This window comes from Neophocaena asiaeorientalis, unplaced genomic scaffold, assembly GCF_003031525.2.
Source record: "Neophocaena asiaeorientalis asiaeorientalis breed wild unplaced genomic scaffold, Neophocaena_asiaeorientalis_V1.1 scaffold346, whole genome shotgun sequence".
In the NCBI taxonomy this organism is placed as follows: Eukaryota; Metazoa; Chordata; class Mammalia; order Artiodactyla; family Phocoenidae; genus Neophocaena; species Neophocaena asiaeorientalis.
In genome coordinates, this window is record NW_020175400.1 from 351,398 (window position 1) to 367,971 (window position 16,574).

General features: G+C 46.0%; 1 protein-coding gene across 3 annotated transcripts in view; it reads left to right on the forward strand.

Annotated features, from left to right (window-relative positions):
- The window catches only part of HOMER2 (homer scaffold protein 2), a 42,610-nt gene extending 35,555 nt beyond the window's left edge, over positions 1-7,055 (forward strand). Inside the window, exons 8-9 of one of the 3 annotated variants that reach the window (XM_024766502.1) lie at positions 790-999; positions 5,663-7,055. In XM_024766502.1, the coding sequence (XP_024622270.1) occupies positions 790-978 (189 nt within the window). In that variant the 3' untranslated portion in view covers positions 979-999; positions 5,663-7,055. Of the gene's footprint in view, positions 1-789; positions 1,682-5,662 lie in introns of those variants that run through there. The other 2 variants (XM_024766500.1, XM_024766503.1) reach the window with 2 other exon arrangements.
- The last annotated feature ends 9,519 nt before the right edge of the window (positions 7,056-16,574 follow it).

Here is a 16,574-nt window from a genome sequence, read left to right on the forward strand (position 1 = left end):
CCCTTCTGGCTTCAGATTTCAGATCCACCTGCTGCATTTCTGAAGGAGCATTTTCAGATCCTCCTTCACCTCCGAGGTTCTCCTCACTTCGAGAGCTCTTTGTTCAGATATACAACCTTGGTATTAGTAACTGGTTCTTGTACACCCATTCAGAAATTCTCATTTTATGCCCGTAAGATGAAAGCTCTTATTTGGACTCACAGCAGTCCCGCCATCGGGAGCTTCAACATCTCCATGGCAACACCACGGGACGGACAGAGCACAGACCTACTGTCCCTGCGTCTGGCATGGCCAGTCCTCCCTCGCTGACGGCCAGAGGCTGGCCTGGGGCCAAGGAGACCTCGCCTTCTCAGTGGAACCGGCAGAAAAAAGTCACTCTTCCATTTGTGCTATTTCTCACTCTCTCCCAGAATGGAACCCAAAGGGGGCCTCTGCTGACCACCGTGGGCTTGGGGCTGAAAACCCTATGTGCTGGGATTTCAGGCTTCCTCTGCTGGGCACTTTGTGAAAGCATCACTTAGCACCAGGCTCCCTTGGGCAGGATGCTGAGTTCTGTGTTCTCTGTGGGGGCATCGTATTAAGGCGAGATGCTGGCTGTTGGTACCTCTGCCAGAGAACAGCAGGAAGGAGGGGCACACACCTGATGCCAGGGGGGTGGGGGCAGGACACTTAACACCTCCAGGGAGGCAGGCCCGCCCGAGGGGGACGGACAGCCTGGCTGTCTCAGGTCTCAGCGGGGCTCCTCCCGCTCTGTCCCCAGACCCTTCTTTCTCTCTCGCTTTGCTTCAGGCGGCAGAGAGAGACAATCAGAACCTGGAAGACAAAGTGCGCTCCCTGAAGACGGACATGGAGGAGAGCAAGTACCGCCAACGCCACCTGAAGGTGGAGCTGAAGAGCTTCTTGGAGGTGCTGGACGGGAAGATCGATGACCTGCACAACTTCCGCCGGGGCCTCTCCAAGCTGGGCGCCGACAACTAGGGCTGCGCGTGAGTCCCCAGGGTGTGTGTGACACAGAGTAGCACTAGGACGTCCTCCCGTTCGCGTGGCTTCTGTAAATGCAGGCGCAGTTTGTCACGTTTCCAAACCAGGGGTGCCGTCCACTCTCTCCTCTCCAGAATAGAAACCTCCCCTTGCTTCTCTGGCCTTTTGAGGTCATGGACAACTGGACGATTCTGACTCAGGAATCCAGAACTAGGTCTACCTTAAACATTTACGCAGTCAGGGCAGGGATGTTTATAACTTTCTTAAGGGCTGTTGCAACCATATGAACTGGAAAAGTATTTTCTAATTCAAGTATGAATACCCTTTCCAACTCCTTTTTTTTTGAGTAGCGTTCAGAGTATTCGAATGTTCACCAGGCACCAATGCGTGGGGCGTGGTGATAGCAGTTTTCCTCTCAGTATATACAGAGATGCTTTAAAGCAACCACTTAGTAGAGACTTGTCCCAAGAGAGAAAACACATTTCTGGTGGAGGCGTTTTCTGGCAGGGGAATCGCCTGCATCCACTCCGCCCACTTCTACCCGCCCCCAGTTTGTAGGGTTGCGACAATGTTCCTTTTCTTGGTTTTAATTTCTGAGCAGGTTACTGTGCTGTGGGGACAGCATGCAGCGAGGGTGCCTAGCACAGTGCCTGGCACAAAGTAGGTGCTTAATAAATATTTGTTCATTTAAACGTATAAACAGAATTTAGTGTTTTCATCACATCCCCCATCAAGCCCCTGTTGGACAGTCCACCGTCCTGGTGCACTGGGTCATTATCAGGCATGTATGTGACTTTGTAGACAGACTCGTGGGTTGGCTCAGGTGGCCCTGGGGCCAGGAGGGTGGCGGTGGAAGCAGCAGGAGCTGGTCTGAGGTCCCCCCCTCCCAGCAGCCCATCCATGGTGCTCTGCCCCTGGGGGCCTCTGGCACTGAGATCACCCTTCCTTTCCAGGAGCGTGGCCGGTGGCCTAGGGATTCTAGGACCACTGACTGTCCCTGGTATAAGGGCTGCCCAGGGCTTGGGATCTAGGGTGGGATCCTCTGTTGGGTTTAGACAATTGAAAAAGAAATCACACAGGCCCGTGAGGGAAGGAGTGGGCTCAAAGTGGCTGAGCCTTGGCCTTAGAGCAGTTCTGCCCAGGTCTGCCTCCCCCTGTTCCTGCTAAGGAAGGGACCAGAGCCATGGACCTCTTCTCTCTTACTGAGTTTCTCAGTGGGGCCAGTGGACATTTCATTTGCCCCATGCATGGCAAGATGGTCTGAATCCCTGGCCGTCGGCATTTCTAAATCCCTTTGAAGGAGGGGGAGGCTTTGCTGCCCCCTTACCTGCTTTGAGAACCACTAAGAGAACTTCCCCCTCTAGAAGGATTTTCTCACACATTAGAATTGCTCCCTGCTGAATTGTTCAGATAAACAATAAAATAGCCTGAGGAGGTGGGTAGGGTACACACGGATGTGGCCCCGGGCCCCAGGGTGACTTTACAAGTCCTGCTGCTCTCTTTCGTGTAGCTGAGACCATCTCCCTGAGCAGGGAGGTCTTATTTAGGATGGGGAAAGCACCAGGACATGTAGGGGAGACCCGCAGGCTGAGTGGGGCAGCTGGGGTGGAGTTCACTGGGCTGGTGGCAGATGGAAATGGAAAGCGTGGTCAGCCCTCCTGCTGATTTGTGACTGGGCGCTGCTGGCCCTGCCCTGTCCCTGGAGCTCCAGATGGCTCTCAGGACACTGGTAGCAGCTCTACTGACCTGGAGATCAGAGAGCTGGGCTGGCCGTGAGTTGGCTTTGTGGCCCAGCAGTGGGCTCAAGAGGATTCTTCTCAGGCTAGGCCAGTCCACCTGCCCAGGAGCAGCAGACACTGGGATTCTGAAACCTCAGCTTGGGTCTTCTGATGCCCACCACCCCTGTCTATGCGGCAGCTTATTCCTCCAGAAGGAGCTGTCTTGACTGACTGGACATGCTCAGGTGACGTATTCATCAGAGGACAGAGTTGTCAAAGCTACTTGCACATTCCGGGCAGTGACTGGAGAACTAGTGGCAGCAGTAGAGCCATTACCACGGTGGGCTGCTGTGTCCCTGTACAGTTGAGACCCATGACGCCCGCTCACTAACCGTGGGAGACTTTGGTGAGCCCTTGTAGGCAGTAGGTGAGGAGCTGAGAGCCCCACACTGTGTGGCCCCAGCCAGCTTTACACCATGCAGCCCAGGAGCTAAGAGCAGTAGGGGCTTCTCTAAAGGAGAAGCTAAGTTGGGCTCAGCAGGGAAAGCACACCTTTACAAAAGCCCTGGACTTTCAGTTCCTTCTGCTTTTCTCTAAAGGTCTTAAGGTTTCTTCATTTACTTTCTTCAAAAAAAAAAAGACTTGGGGCCAACCTAGACAGTCTGTCGAGAGGCTAGCCCCGTCTAACAGCCTCGGGACATAAGGAGAATGACCCGCTGAATTCATCCCAGTTTCCCTTGAGCCAAGCCCTCGTTTGTTAGGACGTCCAGCTCCAGTCTCAGCACTGATGCCCTTTGTTTGGCATGATCTGAAGCCAAGTGCAGGCAGGGCATAACCCTTGCCTCACAAACACCCCAGCCCCGTCGTGCTGCTGGAGGATTTAGAGCTAGGACTGCGTCTTTGTTTCCAAGTGATGTCTCCTAATTTGACATCTCCAAGACTGGCTGCCTGAACCTCAATTAGCTTTTTTTTTTTCCTCTGCATCTGTGAAACCTGGGGCCTAAAAAAAGCAACGGAAAATTTGGAATCCTTTAACCATAATGATCCTTAAAAATAATTTTCATTCCAAGTAAAGACCCACTGGATGCGTGATACAGTTGAGAGCGGCAAGGGGAGATAAAGTCTTCCTAGTGCCTCGGGAATAGAAAGCCACCTGAGTGACAGGCTGGGACAGTGTGGTCAGGCCTTGAAAGAGAGCCAGCGTCCACATGAGACCCAGAACTTGTACACTCCCTCCCTTCCACGCTCCCCTGCATGCCGTCACTTTAGACCTCAACTGGGTGAGAGAACGGGGCAGAGATCATTCCCCATTTTGCAGAGGAAGCAGAGACAGGTGACTCACCCTGAGTCACCCAGCTAGTGAGCAGCAGCGCGGGCTGCATCTGGGTCTCCTGAACCTTGGTCCAGTGTCTTTCTACGAGTCATGCTCTCTTCTCCCTTTAGTGACCTTTGGGTGCCAAGAAAAAAAAACTCTCTTGTGTCCTGATAAGAGCACATTGCAGTTACACTGTTTTAATATATGTCCACAGCAAATGACAACTTATAAATGAATGAATCAGAATTACATTTACATTCATTACAGCAGTAAGTTCCACTTTTGAATGATTCTGCTTTTGTAGGGATCTTTCCAAGAGATTGTTGGTTAAAATGATGTTGGTGCTTTGAGAGGCCAGAGCGATGAGACACATTTTGAGTTCTTCGTTGATGGCTTTCGTGGAGGCAAAGCAGTTTGTTCAAAACAAGCAGGAGGCCCCAAAATGGCAGAGCAGTAAACAGAGTGATGGCGGGGCAGGTGGGGTGTGGGGGGATTGCCCATCACTGCCCAGCCCCTTCCCAGACAGGAGCCAGCACTGGGGAGGGAGCAGACCAGCCAGTGGTTAGAGCAGGTTGAGTGGCACCTGATGGGCCCCGGGAGGAATGTCCACAGTGGGTAGTTGGTCTCCATCCTGCAGTCTCATCATGGACATCTCTAGACTTGGGCGGCCCACGGGCACAGCCTGGACGGTGGTTGGCTAACGCCTGGCCAGTATTTACTACATTTGACGTAAAACATCAAATAAAGGGTGTGGGATATAGTGCTACTCAGAGGCATTACGATCGGCCTGTTGTAAAAGGACTCCTTTTCTATAGGCAAGACTGCTTTTCAATAGAAATGGGGGGCAACTTTGGGTGAGAGCCAAAGCCAACCACAGGGAGTGCCAGGGACATCAGGTGTGGCCAGGTGTGCCCTTAGAAGGCAGGCAGCCGGGATGGGACTTAGCAGAGGCGCTTGACAGAGGTTGCCCTTTAAGACAGAGCCAGCCGCTGCATTCTGCTCATTGCTGAAAGTGGCTCTTTGTGCCATGTGTCCATCTAAAAGCTATGGGTTCTTTCATTCACTCGAAAGATCACTGGATTTTGAAGCACTGGTGATTTAAACTAGAAGCCTGCAAATCAACAACCATATATATTCTTAAATGACATGCATGGTTTAAAAGAATTCCAATTTCTGCATACATAGTTTCCCCCAAATAAATATATATTCTTGGGATGGTGGGGGTGACGGCATGGAGAGAGAATCCTGTATAGAAATGTGTGTTGTTTTACGTGTCTTTTTCATACACCTATCTCAAGAATATGGGTTTTTCCAGTTCCTCTTTAAACACCAGCCAGGAAGAAGGTGATTATGGTAAGAATTTGGCAGCCAGATGATATGGTCTAGTGAACTTTTGGAGTGTGTGTGTGTATGTGAGTGTGTGTGTGTGTGTGTGTGTGTGTGTGTATTGGGGGAGGAAGCAGCAGGGGGAAGCAGGAGAAACGACAAGGAAGGGTTTTCAATTAAAAAATATATGTATAGCTAAGAGGAGTCTTTAATAATCCTGGCGGTGATGTTATATGTTCTGGAATCCATCTTTGAGAAGAGCTTGTGGGTCTTTTGTTTTGAGCGGAATTGTACAGTGCCCTACTCTCTTTGACGAATGCAGAGCCTTGTGAAGAGTGCCCCCACCCCCAGGCCACACAGACCCCGGGTGCACCTGCCAGGAGCCCAGAGAAACCACGGTGGAGTCCAGACTGTGGGACATTTTGGCGGATGACTGACAGGTTCAATGATATGCAGCTGTGGGGAATGTGTCACTGTTCTTACCCTATGGACCACTTTTAATATAAAATCCTGACTTTAAATAAATTGTTGTAGCAATGTCTTATGGTGTGACAGACAATTAGGCACTTCTTGCCTCAAATGTAAGAATTTAACGATTAGCATGAGGTGGATAAATGGACTCTCCCAAGAATACTGTTTTTTTGTTTCTTTTCCCTTTTCAAATGCCTTTTTGGTACATAAATAATATATACTTTTCTAAGAAGAAATGAAAAAAATCACCTGTTATTACACCATCTGATTATAACCACTGTTAACATTTTGGTATATATCTTTTCAGACTTCTTTTCTATGCATCTATAGCTGTTTTATTACTTTTTTCATGAGATACAATCATATTATACATATACTGTTTTATAACTTGCTTTTTTCCCTTTTAACACTATATTGTAAATATATTTCTATGTCAGTAAATATGTAACAGCATCATTTTTAACATCTATGTAGGTTGTACCTTGGGTACTTGTTTCCAGTTTTATACTGTTGTACTCAAGGATATGATGGAAATCCTTTCTTCTAACACCTTCATGAACTTTTCAGAATATTTACTTAGGATAACTTGCTAAGATTGGACTTGCTGGCTCAAAAGTGTAATGGGTGCTACAAGCACTGCTCCGTCTCCTCCTCTCCCTCCTGGGCACACAGGAGATGCCACTTACCAGCCCCTATAGTCACTCAGGGTCCTGGTGCTAATGCTGGCCAATAAAGTGTGAGCAGAAGTGACATGTGCAACGTCCAGGCTGAGACTGTGACATGCCCCCAGGGAGGTCTCCAGTCTTTCTGTTGCCTTGCCCCACAGGTGGTGATGTCCCAGGGCTGGAGCCTGTGTCAGCTGGAGCCTTTGTCAGCCTGGGTCCCTGAGTGACTGTGTGGAGAGCTCCCCTTCTCCCGTCATGACACCCCCCTCCCCACTTGTGTGGATTTGTACTGTGAAGAAAGAATAAACTTTAAGTGTTACACTATTGGGATGTCAGGGTTATTTTGTTACTGCAGCATAACATATCCTGACTAACAAAAAGGTACACACATGTTGGGGACTTTTAATATATCTTGCCTCAAATTGCCTTCCAGAAAGATGATACCAAATTATGCTCTCACCAGCAATGTGTGAGAATGTCCGATTCCCCTCTTTCACACTGGTGTTCCCATGGGGACTGGGGGGCTAGTTTTGATATGCATTCTTTTGATGACAGTGTGACCCTCCTAACCAACATATTTATTAGACTATATTCTTTTGTCATTGACCTATTCGTCTTCTCTGGCCAATTTTCTCACAAGGTGTTTGTGTGTCTCATTGATTTCTAAGAAGTTTTTTTTTTTCCCTATAAATATTATTTTTTTAAAGTTGCATGTATTTGGGGCTTCCCTGGTGATGCAGTGGTTAAGAATCCGCCTGCCAATGCAGGGGACACAGGTTCGAGCCCTGGTCTGGGAAGATCCCACATGCTGCAGAGCAGCTAAGCCTGTGCGCCACAACTACTGAGCCTGTGTGCCACAACTACTGAAGCCCGCACACCTAGAGCCCGTGCTCCACAACAAGAGAAGCCACCACAATGAGAAGCCTACACACCACAAGGAAGAGTAACCCCTGCTCACTGCAACTAGAGAAAGCCCGCACACAGCAACGAAGACCCAACACAGCCAGAAATAAATAAATTAAATAAATAAATTTATTTTTAAAAAAGCTCAGTATATGGCATAGATTGAAAAAAAATTTTTTTTAGTCAAATCTATCTTTTCCTTTATGGTTGCTGCCTTTGCTGTCATGCTTTTGAAGATCTTTGCAATTCTGATTCCAAGGTTTTATGAATTTTCACCAGTATTTTTTTTTTTTTTTTTTTTAGGACTCTCAACCACTGCGCCACCAGGGAAGCCCTTCACCAGTATTTTATTCTTGTACTTTTATTGTTTTGTTTAAGCAATTAAATCTATGATCCATGTGGAATTTATTTTTTAAATTACCCCAACATCACTGATACAAAATCCCATTTCCACTATATATCCAATCCTTATATTTCTTTCTTTTCTTTTTTTTTTTTTTTTTTCGGTACGAGCTTTCGGGCTCTAGAGCACAAGCTCAGTAGTTGTGGCACACGGGCTTAGTTGCTCTGTGGCATGTGGGATCTTCCCAGGCCAGGGCTTGAACCCGTGTCCCCTGCATTGGCAGGAGGATTCTTAACCACTGCGCCACCAGGGAAGCCCTCAATCCTTATATTTCTTTAAGCGTACTTCTGAACTTTCTATTGTGTACATTCTGGCACTGGTACCACATAGCTTGATCATCTCAGGTTTAGACTAAATGTCGCCATTAATTAAACGTCTTCAAAAATGTCCTAGTACTTTTTGTATATTGACAGTTCCAAAAGAAATTCTGGATCATTTTGTAGCATTTAGAAGAATTGGAAATTGGATTGTGTAAAATTTATAGGTAACTATAGAGACAATTAACATCTTCATAATATTTAACCTTTCATTTCAGTAAATTTATAAAGTATTATGTTCCTCAGTATATTTTTTCTAGTACAGGTAATTTTTTGTAGTTGTGGTTACTATGGTAAATGAGCTCTTTTGTCCATTATATTTTCCAACTGCTTATTGTTAGTATAAAGGTACATGACTACTTTTTTTTTAATGGAAATTAAATCCATTGATTTTTTAAAATTTAAAATATTAAACAAAAGCTGTGTAAATGGAAGCATTATGAAAAAACATAATATGGAAACGGAAAGTCCCCCATAATTAAAATCCCTCTGCCCCCAAGATAAACAGTCAACAGTTGACACATAGTCCTCAAATCTTCTTTTCCTAAAGTATGTTGTATCATTTTGACCATATGATAGAACCCTTCTGCTGCTTGTATTTTTCACTTGGCAATAGATCTTGGACATCTTCCTGTTGGTACCATATCAATCTACCTCATTCTTCTTAACTCTGCATAGAGAGTTCTGTGGTTGTTTACTAGTTTGTTTAACTTGGCAATTGGTTATTTGTTTATTTTGTAGCTAGCCAATTACTGAATTTCCTTTTGTTTTAATAGTTTTGTTGTTATTGTTAATTCTTTTGCCTTTTTCATGTAGCTAATAGTTCTGAGTAGTGATGATAACTTTACCTCCATATTTTTAATAATCTTATTTCACTTCCTTATCACACTGACCAGCACTTTTTGAACAATGGTAAATAACACCTATATAAATTGTGCCGGTATTGTACATTCTTCTTTATATATATTTTTTACTTGGTGAGAATACCTCTAGTGTTCCTCCAAAAGTACAAATTTGACTCTTAGTGTGAGATATTCTTAATATTTGAATTTATATATTAAATTTATGCCCTCCTCTTTCTAGTTTGCTGAAAGTTTTATCAGTAATGGTTGTTGGAATTTTATTAAATGCCTTTTTTTTCACATCTGTCAAGATGATCAAATGGTTTTTCTTTTTTTTTTTTTGCGGTACGCGGGCCTGTGGGATCTTCCCGGATTGGGGCACGAACCCGTGTCCCCTGCATCGGCAGGCGGACTCTCAACCACTGCGCCACCAGGGAAGCCCGGTTTTTCTTTATCATAACTTAATATGAATCATTTAAATAGATTTGCTAATGTCAGACCCTGTCTGCATTTCTAGAAAAATCTGATTTAGTCATGGTATATTATTCTTTCAATATATGTCTCCACTCAATGTTAACAGTGGTTATTTATGATGGGTTGGTTTATGGTAGACTTTTATTTTTTGTTCTTATCTGTATTTTCTGATTTTTCTACATGGCTCTCATATTACTTGTATAATAATAGTAAGAGCTTTAAAATAAGAAAATTACTCTGGATTTGGTTTGCTCTTATTATTTTGGAATTTTTCAAAATTTTAGGTGGATAGTTATGTAATTTTTTTTTCTGATGTCTTTATCAGGTATTGGTGTTGGGTTTGTGTTAACTTCTTTAAAAAAAAAAAAAAGAACTTGGGAAGCTCTATCTCTTTTTTTCTATGCCCTTGAACAGTTTAAATAATATTTAGAATTTTTTGCTCCTTGAAGTTTTTATAACATGTATAAATCTGTCTAAGTCTAGTGCCTTTTTAGGAAATAATTCTTTGACAATTTTTTCAATGTTTTTCCATGCTCATTAGTCTCTTTAAGCTTTCTTCCTTTTCTGTAAGTTTTTGGCAACTTAAACTTCCTAAGTAATGATTCTGTTAAGATTTTCAAATTTGCTAGCCTGGAGCTGTCGTATTTTCTTCTCTCATTCATAACGTTCTGTGTCTGTGCTTTCCCTTTTTATTCTGGGACTTTAAATCTTAATTTACTGTTTTACCATTTTATGATTTTTTTGGTTTGTTTTTGTTCTTATTAATTTTCTTCCTTTATTTTATTATTTTTTCACCTTCTCAAGTTGGATGCCATTTTAACTCTTTCCTGTTTAATAGTAGATATAGTTACTAGTACTCATAAGGCTACATGACTTTTCTTCTGAATATTTCTTTATCCATTTCTGTTAAATTTTTAGCCATGGTGTTCTAAGTTATAAATAACTTGTAATTTCGTATTTGACTTTTTTTTTACTTGAGTTATTTGAAATTAACTTTTAAATTTCTAGAGAATTTGATACATTTTGTTGTTGTTATTAACATTTGTTACAAGTGTTGTCAAAGAGGGTATGGCCTGTACAATTTCTGCATTTTTGACTTTATTGATGTTTTCTTGGGACTTAATAACTTGTTAATTTTAATCAATATTCCCAGGAAACTGGAAAAGAAGATATATTCTTGGAAGGGAACAAAATTAAATCTGTATGTATTAATTTGACCTTATTAATTATAATCTTATGGACCTTTAATTTTTGCTTACCTGATTTGTTTAAAGACTAAGGAAAGTGTGTTCAGACTACTGTTGTATTTCTGTCTATTTCTCTTGTGTTTCTAACAGTTCTTGCTTTATGTGTTTCCGTATGACGTTATTTGGCAAATTATCTTTTTATACTTAAGGGAAAAAATATTTTCCTTTAAAGACTTGTCTACCTTTGTGGATTTTACCTGATTTTGTTGTAACAGAGTTGTTTGTGTAGAAATACATAGTTCAGTAAAATGTTTGTGTCTGTTTTTAAGTCAACAAAAATCTTTCAGAAGCGCTTTGTGTCTTAAGATATTTTGGAAACTCTGGATCTCCCCAAGGGTAGGTTGATGTTCTCTAGGGTGACTTCCTGAGTCAAAGCAAGGAAGGCAGTGTGGGTTAAGGCACGTAAGCCTTTGGAACAGAGTTAGGGTTTGGGGTGCTTTGCCAACATTTCCAGTGTCTGCTTCAGGGCAGCCCGTGCTTGGTATGGTTAGGGGTCACCTGCCCTCCAGCTGGTCACCGCCTGCCTCGATGGGGTCAATGCTGAAGCTTTTCTTAACCCAAGAGGCACTTTTCTTCTGCAGGGCTGGCCTTCTGAGCAGAAGGCAGCTGAGGGTATACGCTTATGTTCCTGGCTGTTGGGGGAAAAGCTAATCTCGGAGACTCATTCTACCGGAAAAGATTTTTCCAGAGCTATTCAAGCAGATTTTTCACATGGCAAAGTCTGTGCCCGGCAGCGAACCAACTTTTCCCAAACACGTGGAGGAGGTGTGAATCTCAACCCACAGCTCAGGAGTGAAAGATATACCACCTTCTCTATTTTCCCTTCATTCAAGTAAGTTTCTGTTTTGGGCCCTCGTTCTACCAGGCTCATGCAGTTGGATCTCAGTCAATCCCAGGACTCCCTTTTCTCCAGACGTGAGTTTTCGAAGGCTGAGGGCTTGCATATTCCCGGGGTGGTGGGGGTCAGGGGGTCTATGTCTGTTGAGATGTCCCCCGTTCCTGCCCTCTCACTCTACTACCGCTGTGTCACAAGAGTTCCTCACAGGTTCCTGTGCTGCAGAAATCTCCATGAGGCTGTCTGAGGCCCTCTCTCTACGCAGCCATCCCACGTTTGGCAGCAAAGGTTTCGGGTGGAGGGTGATTTAACTTAGAGGGACCGCTAGATAAACCAGTGCGTGTTTGCACAAGAGAGCACGCTAGTGAGCGGAAGTGATTCTGTGGCCACCCATGCCCGCTTGCTTTGCAGGCCCTTGCAGCTCACTTGCAGGGGGCGGGGAGGGGCTCTGGCCCAGATCCCCACATCAACCACCTCCCAGAGGGGCCTCCTTAACACCAATCGGGTCCTAGGCTTCCCTTCTCCGGGGTGCTTGGGAAAGTTGACCTCGCTCTTTTGCAATAATCGTCCCGTGAATGAAGCTTTCCTTCCCAATTCTTGTCTTGCTCCTGACTACTCCTTTTCCTTCCCCTCCTCCTTCTGCCCTGTAGTGTTGGGGTCTCCAAGGATCCGGCCTGGGCCACCTTCCTGTGACACTCTCCCCTGGCAGTTCCAAGGCTTCCCCACTCCACCTTGTCCCAGCCTCCTGGAGTCAGCTCCCCTCTGTCCAGTGCTGCCCCCTCCTGATCCCTGACCGTGGCACCTCCCCCCTCCAGGTGTTGGCACCATCTGTGTCCTTGCCCTTGCTTCCTGCACAATGAGTCACCATATTATGCTTCTTCCTCTGGTTATCCCAGTCTCTTCACTCCATCACTGCTTCTCTCACCAGACAGTCCCTATCCTGTTCCTGATCCCCTCACTCCAGGATCTCCTCCATCGTCTGGTGCCTTTTAGGTAAAGCTTCCAGAGGCCTCTTCCTAAAGCTTGAGTCATCAGGTTCTAATCCCCTCTCTATCCTCCCCCCATGAGGTCACACTAGCCGCCTTCCCTGGTCCTGCCCAGGCCTTGCTGGTGCATCCTTTCTGTGCTCTAGTTCTTGCTCTTCCCGCTGCCTGGAATCCTTTCCTGTTTCCAACCCCATTTCTCTTCTTAGACACAGCTCAAAGGCCTAGGCCCTCCAGATTAAAATCAGCCACTCCAGGGGACGTCTCATGCTTCTTGGAGAGCTCTTTTCACACTTACAGCTTGTTTTTTTTTTTTTTAAACATCTTTATTGGAGTATAATTGCTTTACAATGGTATGTTAGTTTCTGCTTTATAACAAAGTGAATCAGCTATACATATGTCCCCGTATCTCCTCCCTCTTGCATCTCCCTCCCACCCTCCCTACGCACGTACAGCTCTTAAATCATTAATTCGTGTATTCATTTAACAAATATTTCTTGAGCACCTTTATGCCCCAGGCCCTGGGAACACAAAGGTGAAAAGACACAGATATTTTCAGCAAATCTATTACGTTCCAGTGGAGCCGTGAGGTGATACATTGCAGGTGCAAATGGAACTCAGCTGATGGAGGATTTGTGAGACTCCCCCTCAAGCAGGGCTCTCACAGGTGTTCAAGAACAGGTGTCAGGGTACACCCTGCTTCTCCAGAGCTGGGGTGACCCTGGGCCACTCTGAAGACTTTGTGAGACATCCAGCTCCAAGGCTTTTCATCTTGGAAGGAACCTGCAATGACTCTAAGTATGCCTGCCTCACTCTTCCCTTTCACAGCCCCCTCATTTCCTGTCTGACTTGTATATATTCGTGTTTTTCTAAGGATGGTCTGCAGACCAGCTGCTTCAGAGCTATCTTGGGTTTCCCAGAAAAACCTCCTGGATTAGCATTTTTGCAGGCCAGGCCTTGCAGTATGCATTCTAGAAGCTCCTTGTGCTAGACAACAAGATGATGGCTCCCCAAGATGTCCACATCCTAATCCCCAGAACCTATGAATGTGTTACCTTACATGCCAGAAGGGACCTTGCAGATGGACCTTCAGATGGGGAGATTATCCTGGATTATCTCCGGGGGGTGCCCAATCTAATCACATGAGTTCTTAAAAGCAGAGTACCTTTCCTGGCTGGGGTCAGAAAGAGATGGTGATGGAAGAAGAGTCAAAGAGATACCATGTTGCTGGCTTTGAAGATCAATGAAGGGGCCACAAGTCAAGGAATGCAGGCAGCCTCTAGAAACTGGAAAAGCTTCTAGCTTCTCCCCTAGAGCTTCAAAAAGGAACACAGCCTTGTTGACACCTTGATACTAGTCCAGTGAGACCCATGTAGGACTTCGGACCTATGGAACGGTAAGATAATAAATTTGTGTTGTTTTAAGCCCCTATAATTGTGGTAGTTAGTTCTGGCAGCAATAGAAACCTGATACGCGCCTCCCATGAGTTTACATATCTAAGAGTTGAGAAACTGCTGTACAGTGAGTCCCCGACATGCAAACGAGTTCCGTTCTGAGAGTGCGTTCATAAGACCAGTTTGTCCGTTAAGTCCGGCAAAGTTAGCCTAGGTACCCAACTAACACAATCGGCTATATTGTACCGTACTGTAATGGGTTTATAATACTTTTCACACAAATAATACATAAAACACACACACACACACACACACAAATAGTACTGTACGGTAAAGTACACAAAAGCACAACCACTTGTAGTAGATGCATGCACATGAAAATGTACGCCAGATGCGTGAACTAACTTACATGATTGGACCTGCGAACGCATGTTGCCATCTTTGAAAGTTTGCAACTTGAAGGTTCGTATGTAGGGGACTTACTGTATAAATTCACTCAGCTACATGGTTTCACATGATGGGTGGTCATTAATCAAAAACCTCTTGATTCTGGCCCTGCAACTACCTGCTTGATTCCCCAATTCAAATGCGGGAGAGGGAACAAATGAACAAATGAATAAGTCAGTCTGATCAGCCCGGCTCATGGTTTTTCACTCCGGGACAATCCATAGGAGGCTTCCAGTTATGGATTGGCTGTCCTAGCGTCAGCTTTAGCCAGAGGGCCCAACTCAGGCTCTAAAACGTGGCCAAAGTGGGCTGCCCTTGTAGCCAGGGCTGTGGGTTGGAGGAGGCGTTGTGACTGGTGTCCAGGACAAGGGGCAATGGTCCTAGAGTGGAGGAGGGCCCAGGAAGACTTTGGAGAGGAGGACGTGATGGAGTTGAGACTGAGAAGTGGGTGTGGATTTGCCGGACGGGTGGCAGAGGGCTGGGATGCCCTGGGCGCTGAGGCTTAGGAGAGCAGGGCCATTTGAGGGCAGCCTGCTTGGTATTGCTGGAGTAAAACCTGTGGTGGGGAAGGGGCGGAGGGGCAGCAGCCAGGTTTCTGAGGGGCAGGCCTTTACCGGTGTGGGTTGGAGAGTGGAGCGGAACGTCAAGGGGGGAGGTGGGGATGGATTGACGGCACTTTAGCGGGTGGACTGCACAGGTTTGAAGCTGGACAGTAGCAGACAATACTTGACCCTCCCCTCGGCTCTGGATCCCCTGAGGCCAGAGTCTGGACTTAAGCCTTGGCTGGAAGAAGGGGGGAAATGGAGAAATGAGGGAGAGAGGATTCCAGAGAAGTTTGGGTGCACGTTAGACAGTTGGGCGAGGGGTTTCAATTGGAGAACTCTCTGGAAAAGGATCTTTTTTTTTTTGAGTCTTCTCATCTTTGGCAGGCCTTAGAAAGCAAATTCTGAGACTTATCCAAGTCTGAGTAAGCTCACTGGTGTCTCAAAATACTGAAATTACAAGAATTAAAATAAAAATACCAAATTGCATAATAAGCATAAGAAAGTCCAGCAGAGCTCTGATGTTGCCATTTTTAAAAATACCAGATTCTTTCTAGAGAAACTTTTTGTGCTGAGCTCGGCCTGTCTATGGTGGCGAAAGAGGCCTGGGAGGCTGCCACTTGGCCTGCCGCTGGGATTTTCGACTGAGGCCCGGCAAGTAGCCAGCAGGGACTGTCCCCCGTGCTGCAGCACCGCCCCCGCCCCCCACACACACACCAGGAACCTGCAAAAAGGAAAGGGAACAGTGGGAACAGAGGCTAATGCCGGGTCAGGGCACCAAGGCCTGGGCCCCGGGAGCAGAGTGAGGCACCTTCGTGTACAGGAGCTGGGTCTGGGTCTGCATCACTTCAGGTCAGGGAAAGTAGGACACCTGACGGAGCCACGGGTGACCTGGCAGTGGCCACACTGAAGGATGTCCAGCCATGCACGGAGGTCCAGGCTGCAGCTGCTGAAGGACCCATACCCCTCCCAGCTACGCCAGCTGAGGCCCCTTGGAGCTAGCTAAGAAGAAACTCTTAAGTAGGAAGGGTTTTGGTCGATTTTCTTTGGAAAAGGAGGGTCGATTCATCTTGTTCTTTGTAACCCAGGATTGCCATGGCAAGAGTGAGGGTGATGACATTAGTGGGGATGCTTTGGACAATTTGAGAAATGAGGAGACTGCCTTGTATGGGTCTCTTCCCCTTTCCCAATTTTAACACAAAGCAAGGAGGAGAAATGATTCCAGCATGAGTGCCTGAGGGAAACAACACTCTTCCCCCACCCTTAGTAGTTGCTTAAATAAATGTTTAACGTTTTGGGGATTTTGTTGTTGTTGTTTTTGGTTGAGTTGGGTCTTCGTTGCTGCGCGAGGGCTTTCGCTAGTTCAGGCGAGCAGGGGCTACTGTTCGTTGCGGTGCGCGGGCTTCTCACTGCAGTGGCTTGTCTTGTTGCAGAGCACAGGCTCTAGGCGCGCGGGCTTCAGTAGTTGTGGTTCGTGGGCTCTAGAGCGCAGGCTCAGTAGTTGTGATGCACGGGCTTAGTTGCTCCGTGGCATGTGGGATCTTCCTGGACCAGGGCTCGAACCCGTGTCCCCTGCGTTGGCAGGCGGATTCTTAACTGCTGTGCCACCAGGGAAGTCCCACTTAATGTTTTCAATAAGATTTCAGCTAAACCCAGCCAAGGGAGGGATGGCTGTGTTAAGATATTATGTTTCATTTCCTCATGAGTGACA